General features: G+C 32.1%; 1 protein-coding gene across 1 annotated transcript; it reads left to right on the top strand.

The window, feature by feature from the left end:
* The first annotated feature begins 2,484 nt into the window (after positions 1–2,484).
* Positions 2,485–3,030, top strand: LOC126891402 (uncharacterized). Its single transcript, XM_050660576.1, has one exon. The coding sequence runs from the start codon at positions 2,485–2,487 to the stop codon at positions 3,028–3,030; it is 546 nt and encodes a 181-aa protein (XP_050516533.1).
* The last annotated feature ends 11,067 nt before the right edge of the window (positions 3,031–14,097 follow it).

Genomic DNA, 14,097 nt, shown 5'->3' with positions numbered 1-14,097 from the left:
TTAAAGATGGATTTACTACAAATAAAATGGTATCTTTGGATAGTGAAATGATTGTGAAAAGCAATAGTTTTAAGTACCTAGGATCGGTATTACAGAGTAATGGAGAAATAGATGGAGATGCATGCAGTAGAATTAGGGCTGGATGGATGAAGTGGAAAGAAGCGAGTGGTGTGTTGTGTGACAGAAAAATTCCAATGAAGCTGAAGGGAAAATTCTATAAAACAGCCATACGACCGGCTATGATGCACGGAACTGAATGTTGGGCAGTGAAAAAGAAAGAGGAACAACGAATGCATGTGGCGGAAATGAGAATGCTTAGATGGATGAGTGGAGTGACAAAGAAGGATAAAATAAGAAATGGCACCAATTGATGCCAAAATGAGACAGCATAGATAAGATGGTTTGGTCATGTTCAACGTCGAGACGTTAATCACCCAATACGAAGAATAGCTGAAGTGCAGATTCCTGGAAGGAGTAGGAGAGGAAGACCAAAGAAGACCTGGGGGAGACGATAAGGCAGGACATATTGGTAAAGGGGATTAACATTGATATGACCCAAGATAGAATTGTGTGGAGAAATGCAATTAGGGAAGCCGACCCCGCATAGGGATAAGGCAAAGAGAATGATGATGATGTTAAGTTTTTTTTGACAGTACACGGGATTACTGCAAGTAAACTTCAACATTTACAGAAATCGTTAAAGATGACAGGTTTTGCACCTAAAGATAGAAGATATGGAAACATTATAGAAAGTTGAAGCAAGATATTCTAGAGACATAAAGCACGATATTCTAGCAGAGAGTTTTAAAGCACGACAAAGTCATTACAGCCTACGTTACAATCAATCTAAGACCTATCTATGTGAAACTTTAAATATACGGAAAATGTTTTTGCTGTTTCAAGAGAAATATCCCGAAATTAAAGTTGCTTACCAGACATATAGAGACATTTTTAAAAGGGATTTTAATATAGGCTTTGGATATCCGCGGACTGACACATGCAGTGAATGTGACGAATTAAATGCAAAAATGAAAGCTGCAGATAATAGTGATGCACTTTCTAAACTCACATTTGCTCGGGAGCTTCATCTACGTAAGGCCCAAACCTTTTATGATAGGAAAAATGCAGACAAAAAAAAGCACGAAAAGATGCGACATTCGAAGCGATAACTTTGGATTATGGAAAAATATTTCACTGCCTAATGTTACAACGAATGAATATTATCGCAGACAGCTCTCTATGTACACATTTAACATACATGTACTATCCAGTTCTGAGTCGTCCTTTTACACATATCCTGAATATGTTGCAAAAAAGGGATCCGTCGAAGTGTGTTCCTTCCTTTTTCATTTCATTATGAATAGTTTGAATACGGAAGTTCAAAATTTGCATATCTATTGTGATGGCGCTGGCGGACAAAACCTGGAACTAAGACCCTTGAGGCCAAGAGAGCTGCAATCACTGGTAATTTTTGTCATGTTCCCTTAACAAGTAGCAACAAAATAACTGCTATTAATGACCAGCAGTTGCTATCAAGTGTTATTAACAACCTAAAACGGAGACTTTTCACAACAAGAAGCAGTAACGAACCATCTAATAAAACCACAGGGAACAATTATGATTATGAAAAAGAGTATGAATCTCTCCTTTCAGAACTGAAAGTACTTGAAAGTAACAACTGGCCTCCAGAGAAATATGTTGGATACGGTGAACAAGAAATCGAACATCTCTGTGCAAGATTTAGGTTGAATGCCAACAAAATTAAGAACAGCTTCAGAGATTACCTGGAAAACAGCACTACGATTCCGAAGGACTTAAACCCACTGATAAACTGCACAAAGCTTATTCCTTGCAGTTCAGCAGAGTGTGAACGTGGCTTCAGTCACATGAATATTATTATATCGCCAACACGGTCAAAACTGACCATCGAGCACGTATCAGCATTGATGTTTATCAAGTTGAATGGACCAAGTATCCAGACATGGAAACCAGAGAATTACGTCAAGGCATGGTTAAGACGACACCGTATAGCTGATGATACTAGAACTCGACGAGCCAACCTCCAACCTGACAAAGAGGAAGAAGATGCATTTGCCATTTATTTGTAAATACATTATAAAATTTTATTGAATATGTTCAGTTTTTAATCTTTGTGTTTGAATTTGTTAGTAAACGTATACATAAAAACGTGTTACATCTTATATTTTTTCTTCTTCCCTGTGAAAATTTTATCATCCATTCCATAGGCTACAGGCCCCCCGAACCGGACCCCCGCTCTTTATGTGGGGGGAGGGGGTACTCCTCAGAATTGGAGGTTCCCACTAAAATTTTGCCACTACACCACTGTACAGGACCCTATCGAGTAACAATATTATCTACCGGAAAAGAAGGAAAGCTCCAAAATACACAGAGGATCAATTAGAGAGAATTCCGAGATGTTGCCGCGCGTTAAGGCGAGTGCATTTCGTCATTAAGTTGATCGTGATGGACGATGAAAAATATTTTACTTTGTCCAACTCCGAGATGAAGGGTAACGATGGGTTTTACACGAACGATTACGAAAATGTACCTGATGAAATAAAATTCAAAAGTAAGAAAAAATTTGAGGACAAAATTTTGGTATGGTGTGCAATTTCTGAGGCTGGCTTTATCTCACAGCCCTACATTGGTGTTGTTCGAGGCGAAGCCTTAAACGCAAATATTTATATTCAAAGATGTCTCTCTAAATTGCTTCAGTTTGTGAACACACATTATGCAAATGATCAAATATTCTTTTGGCCAGATCTTGCTTCATGTCATTACGCGAGGATCACAAGGGACTGGTACGAAACTAACAACATTACCTATGTACCGAAAGCAGACAATCCCCCCAACCTACATCAGGCTCGTCCAATTGAAGAGTTCTGGGCAATATTAAGTCGGAAAGTCTATAATAACGGATGGGAAGCACAAAATCAGGAACAGATGATGCAACGTGTCAGGGGAATTATTAGGCAAATCGAAATTAATGGTCCCTTTTCTGTCATTTGAATTTTGATTTATAATAAGGATAGTTAAGTTAAATTGTTGAATAATTTAATAAAAATATAAGATTATTGTGGTCAGAGTTATATGCTTTTGAAATTTTTCCCAAAACTTTAGGACCATACGTTATTATTGAATGCTTTGAAAATTTAAAAGATGATGCTCCATTGCTACTATTACCTTTATTTGTCTACTTTCGTGTACAATGGTTGGAAACCATCGATCCGACTTTATGGAATATGTATGGGATTAGAAGGCGAACTAATAACGAAACCGTGAAAGTCAGGCGAAACCGTGAAATAAAGTTAGCGCTGTGGCATTTTTTTTTAATCCTTTTTTACATTTTGTCACTCTAACTATAAACAGCCGTTTTAAGTGCAACAAAGCGGTGTAATATTAGGAACTTTAAAAATGGGGCGTAGAAAAAGCTCTTTTTGAGTAGTGGTTGTAAAAAAATGACAGAACTACAACAAAATGTTAAGAAAAGAAAAATGAAAATGTGTAAAATAAAACTAAAAATAATAGAAGAGGAAACACAGATAAAAAACCTAAATGTTAAAGAAAAGCAACTTCAAAAGGCTGGGCTGGTGTTGAGAGAAAAGTAAAATTTGGCACAAAATATTTAATTTTTTTGTTAGTTTATTTTTTGTAGTTTGGTAGTTTTGTTTTATTTATTGTTTTTGTTAAATAAATACTATTTTATGTTTAAAAAAAATTTGTCAACAGGAATCATTCCTCCTAGAAATTAAATCATTAAAGGTGAACAAATTGAATCCTTGTAATGGCTTGTTTTCTTTAAACCCCTTTATAGATGATTCAGGTATCTTAAGAGTGGGAGGACGCTTGGGTAAATCCCAATTTAACTATGTTAATGAAAATCGTCTCAACAAGTATCAGCTGATCCAACAAAGACTTCAATTATTTTGGAAGATATGGTCATCCGAATACATTTCACAACTACAATCTCGAAACAAATGGAAGAAATCAGAGCCCTAAGTATTGACTTCGGGTATACTTGTACTAATCAAGGAGGATGGGCCTCCTCCTCTCAAATGGTCTTTAGGTCGTGTGCAAACGACCTTTCCCGGAAGTGATGGTGTCATCCGTAGTGCAATGGTGAAAACTGCAACTGGAATGATTCATCGTCCAGTAGTTAAATTATGCGTGTTGCCTTGTGCTTAAAGGCATATCAGCCTTCAAGGGAGGCGGCTATGTTAAGTACTTGAACATTCTTATTTTTGTAACCGGCAACACTGGCAACATTGGTTCTTCTTCTGCCCACAGCAGCCGTTGTGACAGCCGACAAGAATGCATGCGCAGAGAGAAAAAGAATATGTTTTCTAACCTAATAGACATTACACACTCACAGTCATGTAAAAATACTTTGTTCAATTTGTTGTAGTATTTCTAAAATTAAAAATAGCAAAGTGTACTCTCCAGTGTTATTTATTACAAAATTAATAGGCCTTAGGTGGCAACAACAACACCATCCATCGCCCTAAAAAGGATCTTTGCGACACATGTATGGGCCACGAAATTGAAAATATAAGTGAAGAAGAGTATAATAAACACCAACAAGAGAAAGAAGCGTCTAGAAATGAAAAAAGAAAAGATAAAAATGAATGCATGAAAAATAAAAATATAGTTTGTATAACAGTTGACATGCAAGCCGTTAAGTTAGCACCATGCGTTGAAGCCACAGCGTTTTATTATAAAACAAAACTGGCAGTTCATAACTACACAATTTTTGATTTGGCTTCCAAGACTGTATGGTGCTATTTGTGGCACGAATGGAACGGTGGGTTAGAATCCAGTGTTTTTGCCTCAATTTTATTAGACTATTTAAAATTTCGCCTTGATGACAATTCTCAAATTAAGGAATTTATTATCTATACTGACAACTGCGGTTATCAGAATAAAAACAATACGTTGTCTAACGCTTTGCTTTATTTTGCCAGAAAAAGCAGCGTAACAATTTGCCAAAAAATTTTGACTAAAGGGCATACGCAGATGGAAGTTGATAGCTGCCATTCAGCAATAGAAAGAAAGCTTGTTGGTCGTCGCATATTTTTAACAACGGATTACTTAAACGTTTGTTTAGAAGCTTGTAAAATCCGTCCCTACAGTCAAATATGTTGATTATAATTTTTTTACAAACTTTGGTAATATTTTATACTATTCGGACCAGACGGGTAAATCCGCGTACTAACGATTTGAAATGCATTAAATACGAAAAAGAAATCTTCTATAAGACGGAATACATTTCAACTTGGAAGAAACTTCCAACAACTATGGCAAATCATGACAACACTCAACTTCGACCATTATATAGCCGACCATTAAAAATCAAATTAGAAAAATTTAATCATTTACAAGATTTAAAAAAAGTCATTGACAAAGTTAATTGTCGTTTTATGATAATCTGCCTCATAATTGAATGCGTTTTTCAATTTGACCCTTCATATTTGATTTTTTTTATTTGTCATGCATTACTTTATTTTGTTTTTGTGCACTAAGCTAAAATAAAAAAATGTAACATTTTATTTCAATGTATAAGAATTTATTTTATTAAAATTACTCTTGCGTGCAAATCCATGTATCTTCATTTAAAAATGTGTCAAAATGGTGTAACTCAAATTTTAACAAAAAAAAAATAAAACTACCATGATAATCTTCTGACAGCTTAAAAATTGCATTTCTTGTATAATTTTGTGTTTTAATAAAAACTGCTCCTATTAAGAACGAAATAAACATATTATTTGTCTCTACTGAAAAGTTGGCAAATTTGAGATACACCATTTTGCTCTTTCGCCGACGATCTGCATTTCATCAATTAAAATTCAGATTTCTAAATTGTAGTTTTTCGAACCGGAAGCATTTAATGAGACAACCACATGTTACCTTAAAGAGACTCCAATTTTTTAAAGCCTACAAAGAAAATCAAAGCAGTGTATGTCCCTTAAAACCAGTTTTCTTGGATGAAACGTGGATACTTAGTAAAGGAAGATTCCGAAAGAGCTGACAACATGGCAGTAGTTGTGCAGTCAGAAAGAAGAATGGAGAAGGTATACGATACATTGTCCGTTATGCAGGTTCTGAAAATAGGTTTATTGATAACTATGAACTCATTTTCAAAAGTGGAAGTAAATCTGGTGACTACCATGATTCGATAAATTTGGATAATTTCGAAAAATGGTTTGAGCATCAGCTTTTACCAAACTTAGAAGAACCTTCATTGATTATAATGGACAATGCATCATGCCATTCAACTTTATTTGAAAAAATACCAAACGCAAGTTGGACAAAACATTATCTAACAGGTTGATTGTTGAAATTTTTTATATCAACCGTTGGTGCCGACATTTTTTTACCCGTGTTGAGCTGCCCCCACCCCCCCCCCCCCACTTGCAAAAGTTAAAAACAACCTGACTTATGAGCTTTCATATTACGCAAATTAAAAATTTTGAGCTCGTTCCACTGAGCAGGAATTTAATATTAAAGTGGGGGGGCTGAGTAATTCCTATAGTTTATATTGGGATAAACCGTAATCGTACCCCCTCCACACTGCCAAAGTGTCATGGCCGCCGTCGGGACCTATTGTGCTGACATTTACAATGTTTACATATAGAAAAGTTTGTTTTTTTCTGCTTATAATGCCGTTTTCTAAAGGTATTAGTGAACAAAATCGATTTGCTAACAATATTTAATATATTTTAAATTGGCTAAAATTGGATTCAACAGCAAAAGTCGCATAAATAACATATAAATAACGAATTTGTTTACCTATTACAAATGGGGTTATGTGGTTGTAACTGTTTATTTTGGGAATAAAATGAAAATGATCAATTAAACGACTGGAAAACTGTAAGTATTACAATTAAAACATGTTTATCCTATCACAAGAGTTCACTTCCTTTTAAGAAAGCTAATTATTATTATACAATATACATTTATAAACTGCCATGTACTTTTAAGGTTACTTTTGATCTGTTTTCAAAGCTTATGCTTAAATGTTACCTCTTTATTAATTAGATTTGCCAACAAAAGATGCATGATTAAGGTCAAATGCAATTCCTGTGCTAAAGTCATAAAAAAATACCAATACAGTTAATAAAAATATATTAAGAATGTCTCTCAAAAGACATGAAAATATACAACAACTCAAAAAACTAGAGAATGATTTGTCAACTTGTAAAAACGATTCTTCTGACATTTTTAGTAAAAACCAGATTATCCTCAAGAAAAATTCTGTTTTAAGTGAAACTCAAAGTCATATATTATATATAAATATTATGTTGTGAATGTGTCATCTTTGAATGAAACAAATTTTTTACCTAAACAATTAAATGTATGGATCTAATTAAAAACAATGCTGAATCAAGTACAGTTATAGAAATAGAATCCTTTGAACTTCTAAATGTGATTGTTAAAAGTGTCGAGATAGCTACTGCATAGGGATTCGAAAGGGATAGACTTGTTATCATCGTGCAAAAATTGCTAAAAATTCAAACATTATATTTATTTTCTGTGTTACATTTACTATGATTGAATGTCTTCCTCTTTTAGATAGTGGAGTGAAGAACATCTTGAAGTTCCAATGATGTTTCAAGATGAGGTAAATCGAAATAATGGTTGTATGTTAGAAGGACAGAGAATACGAAGAAATGTTATTGCTGCATACTTAGTGTAGTGAAATACAAACTTCAAATTATAATATATTTTTTGATTTCAAACATTTCATATGATTATGAAAGAATATCTTCCTCTTTAAAACAATGAAGAAGTGAAGAACATAATAAAGTTCCAACGAAAATGATTCCAGATGAGGAAAATCGAAATAATGGTTGTATGATACGTGTATAGAGAATATGAAGAAATGTTATTGCTGCAAACTTAGTGTAGTGAATTTAAACTTTTTGTCAAATACAAATCAATTTATTTCATACTTTTATAATATATAGTGGTATAATTTTGTGTTCAAATAAAAATATTAATAAATAAAATACAATAAACACAAATCATGTATATCTTACAATGAATTACAAAATCAAAAATTAATTACAAAAATATCAAAATAAATCTAAAATATTAAAAAGTGACCCATAATTTTTATAGTACCTACATACTTTGGTTGGTACTCTAATAATTTGGAGATCCATTAAAGTTTGTAGATGGAAATTGCATGTATCTAAAAAATATATAAAGTAACTCAACAATCTCTTTTCAATTAGGGTTGCAGTTGATAAAGATGACCCTTGCTCGGGAAATCAAATGTATCTAAAAAAAAATTAAGTAACAGCTTTCTAACAAAACAATCTTAGCACTAAACGGAAACAAAGATACTGGTAAGAATTAAAACATTTTTTGAAAAATCTTTCTGAAAGTGAAAATAAAGACTACTCTCTATGGGAACAACTAAAACTGGGTATGCTTTACAAAAAAATGTATCCAGAACAAACTTCTTCTCTATAAGGCAATACTACTACAAGTCTGGATGTACAGGATTTAAATCTGGGGAACTGCCAGTAACACAAATATGCAAAGACTACAAAGATTCCAATCCAAAGTATTTCATGACGTCCGATTTTTTTAGTACCACTACCAAATATCACGCTAAACTTAAAATTCTTACAATGAAGATAGCTAAAGCTTGAGTACACATAGATAGATCCAACCAAATAAATAAAAACATTTAATGTATGTAAAATGTCTGTTAGTCTTCTTCCACTTGCAGAAGATATTTTCAGTTGTTTGTGCCACTGTGAACTTAAGATCTCTAATATTAACCGATGATAAATTTATGAAAACTGATTTTAAATATTAAAAACTTTCAGAAAAATTTCAATTTTCGAAACATCTTATAAAAGAGTGAAAAATATTCAGAGACACCTCACAGCCATAAACCAGTAAAACTAAAATATTTAATGTTTTTGTATAAATTAATATTAATATTTATGAACTTTTTAAATATATTTTTAAAAATTTTATGATAAATAAAATGTTTTTGAGTAAAGGCAATATTTTTTTGTATGGTAATAGAAAAGATTAAGATTTGAAATCATATACATACAGCATCACATTTTATAAAATATAATCTTTTTATTATAAAAATAGTAATATATAATTATAATACTACAATCACAATAAAGATGTACTAGAAATAAACAAACACAACACAAGACATGATGAATGTTATGAGGAGCACTCACAAATCATGATTTACAAAGTTTATACATTGTAAATCATGATTCGGGAGTGCTATTTGTATCATTCAACATTGTCTTGGGTTGTTTATTTCTAGTGCATCTTTATTGTGAGTTTAGTATAAGAGAATTACAAGTTTTATGTTAAATCTTCTGAATCAAATTTTTGTTAGGTATCATGTCACTCTTACTAATTTTATCCCATAAACACTTTGTGAAAAAATACATTTTTTGTAACATAAGCAATTTATATGTAACTCAATTTTTAATGAAACTCTTCTTTATTTTTTAGTTCCATGACTGTTATCAATTGTTGGATATCATATTGGCTACCATATTCGCTATTGTGGCTTTATTGACAGCAGCTCTAACTATGATGATGGAGTCGATTTTCCATACTATGGTCTTAGATTGTTCAGCTATGATTGTGAGATTCTACCAGAACCACATTTACCTTGGATCTTTCTCTGAATTATCAAATGCAAAAGTTCATATTTTTTAGGGTGTTTCATACCTAAGTATTATTGACCTAAGTATTCCAGCTTGTGTCTCTTTAGTCAAATGGAAATTATTATATGAAACTCTACAAGAACACATTCATATTATAATCAATTAAGTATATTAATTTTAATCACAAATGTTTATTGGTTGAGAGAGTGACTTTTTCACTTATGCTCAATCAAATATTTTTACTATTTTCTGTTAGTTTTTTAATAGTTATTTATGATATAAGTGTTAAAAGTACACATTTAAGGCACGCATGTGAAAGTTTGCAGAATGAGCGAAGCGAATTACACGAGTGCCTTAAAAATGTACTTTTTAACACACATATACAATATTTTTTCTACAAACGTAATTACAGGACAATATCTACAAAAACTTTTTTCTACAATCGTGTTAAAAATTCAATCTTTAGCACTCCATACGAGCATTAAAAATGCTACTTTAAGGCACTAGTGCTTTAAAAATTTTATGGCACTGCAATTCGTATTGACCGTATAGACAATTTTTATGTAATGTCAAAAAAATATAAAAATGGAATGTCAGTCAAGTTCAAGTAAAAGTTTTTTTAGATATTGTCCTGTAATTACGTTTGTAGAAAAAATATTGTATGATATGCGTGTTAAAAAGTACATTTTTAAGGCACTCATGTGAATTGCAGAACTTGCTATCGCTAATTCTGCAAACTTTCACATGCGTGCCTTAAACGTGTACTTTTAACACTTATATCATAAATAACTATTACTTGAACTTGACTGACATTCCATTTTTATATTTTTTGACATTACATCAAAATTGCCTATACGGTCAATACGAACAGCAGTGCCATAAAAATTTTAAAGCACTAGTGCCTTAAAGTAGCGTTTTTAACGCTTGTATGGAGTGCTGAAAGTTGCACTTTTAACACGGTTGTAGAAAAAATAAATTTTATGTATATTTTATCTAAACAAGTATTTAAGCACTTAAATATTTTTTCAAAAATAGAATATTTTTATGAACTTCTTTAATTCTTTTTTATTTTAACTTTAATGCAATCTGTTATCATTATAACAATATGACAGATATAAAAAATGACACAGTGGGAACTACACTCAGGGGTGAGAACTCTTTACATATTTATATTAATTTAGTCTACATTACCATATTTCTGACTTTTTTACAAATGAGTAACTTCTATCTACTTCCCAGTGGTGTTGAGATCTGTAACTTTTCTTAACCCTCTAGTTCCCTAGTTTGCCTCAAGGCGGACCATAATAAAAATTTCCATGCTTACTATTTAAGTATTTTATAGCTGCAATACCGAAACCAGCCTCTGGACTAGATCAGATAAGCATCCAGCTTTTAAAAGTTTGGGAGATCAGACAGATTTTTACCCTATAATTTTCAGTTTAGCGTGATATTTGGTAGTGGTACTAAAAAAATCGGACATCATAAAAGACTTTGGATTGGAATCTTTGTAGTTTTTGCATATTTGTATTACTGGCAGTTCCCCAGATTTAAATCCTGTACATCCAGACTTGTCGTAGTATTGCCTTATAGAGAAGAAGTTTGTTCTGGATACATTTTTTTGTAAAGCATGCCTAGTTTTAGTTGTTCCCATAGAGCAGCGGTGCTCAAATGGTCGATCGCGATCGACCGGTCGATCGCAAAAGTTTTTGAAGTCGATCGCGATTCACGAAAAAAAAATACAAAAAATGGAAAAGATTTTAATACAAAAAATACAAAAAAATCGCTAACTTACCTCACGCGCAACTTTACAACTTTTTATAAAACAGAAATGTGCAATCAACATTTTTATTTTCTAAATTGATTTTTTATTAGCAGTCGATCGCTGGATGCTTGCAATTTATGTGGTAGATCCCATGCAGTTTAAGTCTGAGCACCACTGTCATAGAGAGTAGTCTTTATTTAAGTAGTAGTCTTTAGTGCTAAGATTGTTTTGTTAGAAAGCTGTTACTTAATTTCTTTTAGATACATTTGATTTCCCGAGCAAGGGTCATCTTTATCAACTGCTACCCTAATTAAAAAGAGATTATTGAGTTACTTTATATTATTATATTTTTTAGATACCTGCAATTTCCATCTACAAACTTTAATGGATCTCCAAATTATTAGAGTACCAACCAAAGTATGTAGGTACTATAAAAATTATGGGTAACTTTTTAATATTTTAGATTTATTTTGATATTTTTGTAATTAATTTTTGATTTTGTAATTCATTGTAAGATATACATGATTTGTGTTTATTGTATTTTATTTATTAATATTTTTATTTGAACACATAAAATTATATCACTATATATATTATAAAAGTATGAAATAAATTGATTTGTATTTGACAATAAGTTTTTAATTCACTACACTAAGTTTGCAGCAATAACATTTCTTCGTATACACGTAACTCGTATATACGTATACACGTAATTCTCTATACACGTAACATACAACCATTATGTCGATTTTCCTCATCTGGAATCATTTTCGTTGGAACTTTATGTTCTTCACTTCTTCATTGTTTTAAAGACTAAGATGTTCTTTCATAATCATATGAAATGTTTGAAATCAAAAAATATATTATAATAATGTTTGAAGTTTGTATTTCACTACACTAAATATGCAGCAATAACATTTCTTCGTATTCTCTGTCCTTCTAACATACAATTATTTCGATTTACCTCATCTTGAAACATCATTGTCACTTCACTATCTAAAAGAGGAAGACATTCAATCATAGTATCCAATGTAACACAGAAAATAAATATAATGTTTGCATTTTTAGCAATTTTTGCACGATGTACCACGTAAAGTTGATACACAATTAAAAGTGACTGATAAAAAAGCATAAAATAAGTTTTGTTTCAACTTTATAACAGTAAGAAGTACATGATCAAGTGCGTTCATAACAAGTCTATCCCTTTCGAATCCCTATGCAGTAGCTATGTCAACACTTTCAACAATCACATTTAGAAGTTCAAAGGATTATATTTCTGTAACTGTACTTGATTCAGCATTGTTTTTAATTAGATCCATACATTTAATTGTTCAGGTAAAAAAATTGTTTCATTCAAAGATGACACATTCACAAAATATGACTTTGAGTATCACTTAGAACAGAATTTTTCTTGAGAATAATCTGGTTTTTACTAAGAATGTCAGAAGAATCGTTTTTACAAGTTGACACATTTGATTCTGAAAAGTCTTGGATAGTTTACTGGCTTTCAATTAAACAGGAATTAAATTTCCAATAACCTGGCTTTCTTTACATTCTCTAGTTTTTTGAGTTGTTATATATTTTCATGTCTTTTGAGAGACCTTTTTAATATATTTTTATTAACTGTATTGGTATTTTTTTATGACTTTAGCAAAGGAATTGCATTTGACCTTAATCATGCATCTTTTGTTGGCAAATCTAATTAATAAAGAGGTAACATTTAATCATAGGGTAGGTGGGGGCAAAAGTACGCACGGGGCAAAGGTACGCACTTACATTTTTCAGTAACTTCTTATATTTTGGCGACAACATCTTGTGGCATACGTTTGTACTACTCAGTAGCATTGGATGAGAAACTTTGGCGCAATCAGGGCGAAAACAACAACAAAAATGGGGTAAAAATTATTTTTGTACCTCTTGATCTAATTTTTCTTAAAAATTGATTGATTCTAATTCTTAATCTTTCAAACTCAGATTATAATTGGTTAGGCATGTTGAAAGTTTATTGTTAGAAGTCTTCTTCTACATGACAGTTTGAAGTTGATATGTGCATAGTTTCATATTGAGGTTAGATATATTATTGGTTGCCGGATGGGGCAGAAGTACTCACACAAATGGGGCAAAGGTACGCACTCCGAACGTTGAAATGAGGCAAACTTTCGCAATGCGTACTTTTGCCCCCACTGAGGTAAACTTGGCAAATACATGTTTCAAGTCAATCTTCAAAGTGAATATCAAGTTGAGCTTGATATTCTATCAGCTAGTTTTGTCTCAATTGCAAAATGTCTCAAATCCGCAAAAGTACGCACATGCGTATTTTTGCCCCATTGGGTGGGGCAAAGGTACACATTTACATTTTTTTTTTCAAAAAGTTATCAACACTACAAAAATAATATTGAAGAATTTCCATTTGCCTAATATGATTACAAAATGTATCAATTTCACTTTCATCTATACTCTGTGCCAATTTTCAAGCATTTGGAGATTCACTAGAGATGAAAATTTAGAAAATGCGTACCTTTGCCCCCACCTACCCTTAGCTTTGAAAACAGATCAAAAGTAACCTTAAAAGTACATGGCAGTTTATAAATATCTATTGTATACAGTAGAACCCCGCAAATCCGAACTAATTGGGGGGACAGCCTGTTCGGATTCCGA

The sequence above is a fragment of the Diabrotica virgifera genome, chromosome 9 (genome assembly GCF_917563875.1).
Source record: "Diabrotica virgifera virgifera chromosome 9, PGI_DIABVI_V3a".
Taxonomy (NCBI): Eukaryota; Metazoa; Arthropoda; class Insecta; order Coleoptera; family Chrysomelidae; genus Diabrotica; species Diabrotica virgifera.
Note: the sequence above shows the minus strand (reverse complement) of the source record. Positions and strands in the feature narration are given on the sequence as shown.

Bases quoted from the DNA above. Each gene is read 5' to 3' on its own strand.
- LOC126891402 (XM_050660576.1), top strand. From the start codon at position 2,485: ATGGACGATGAAAAATATTTTACTTTGTCCAACTCCGAGATGAAGGGT.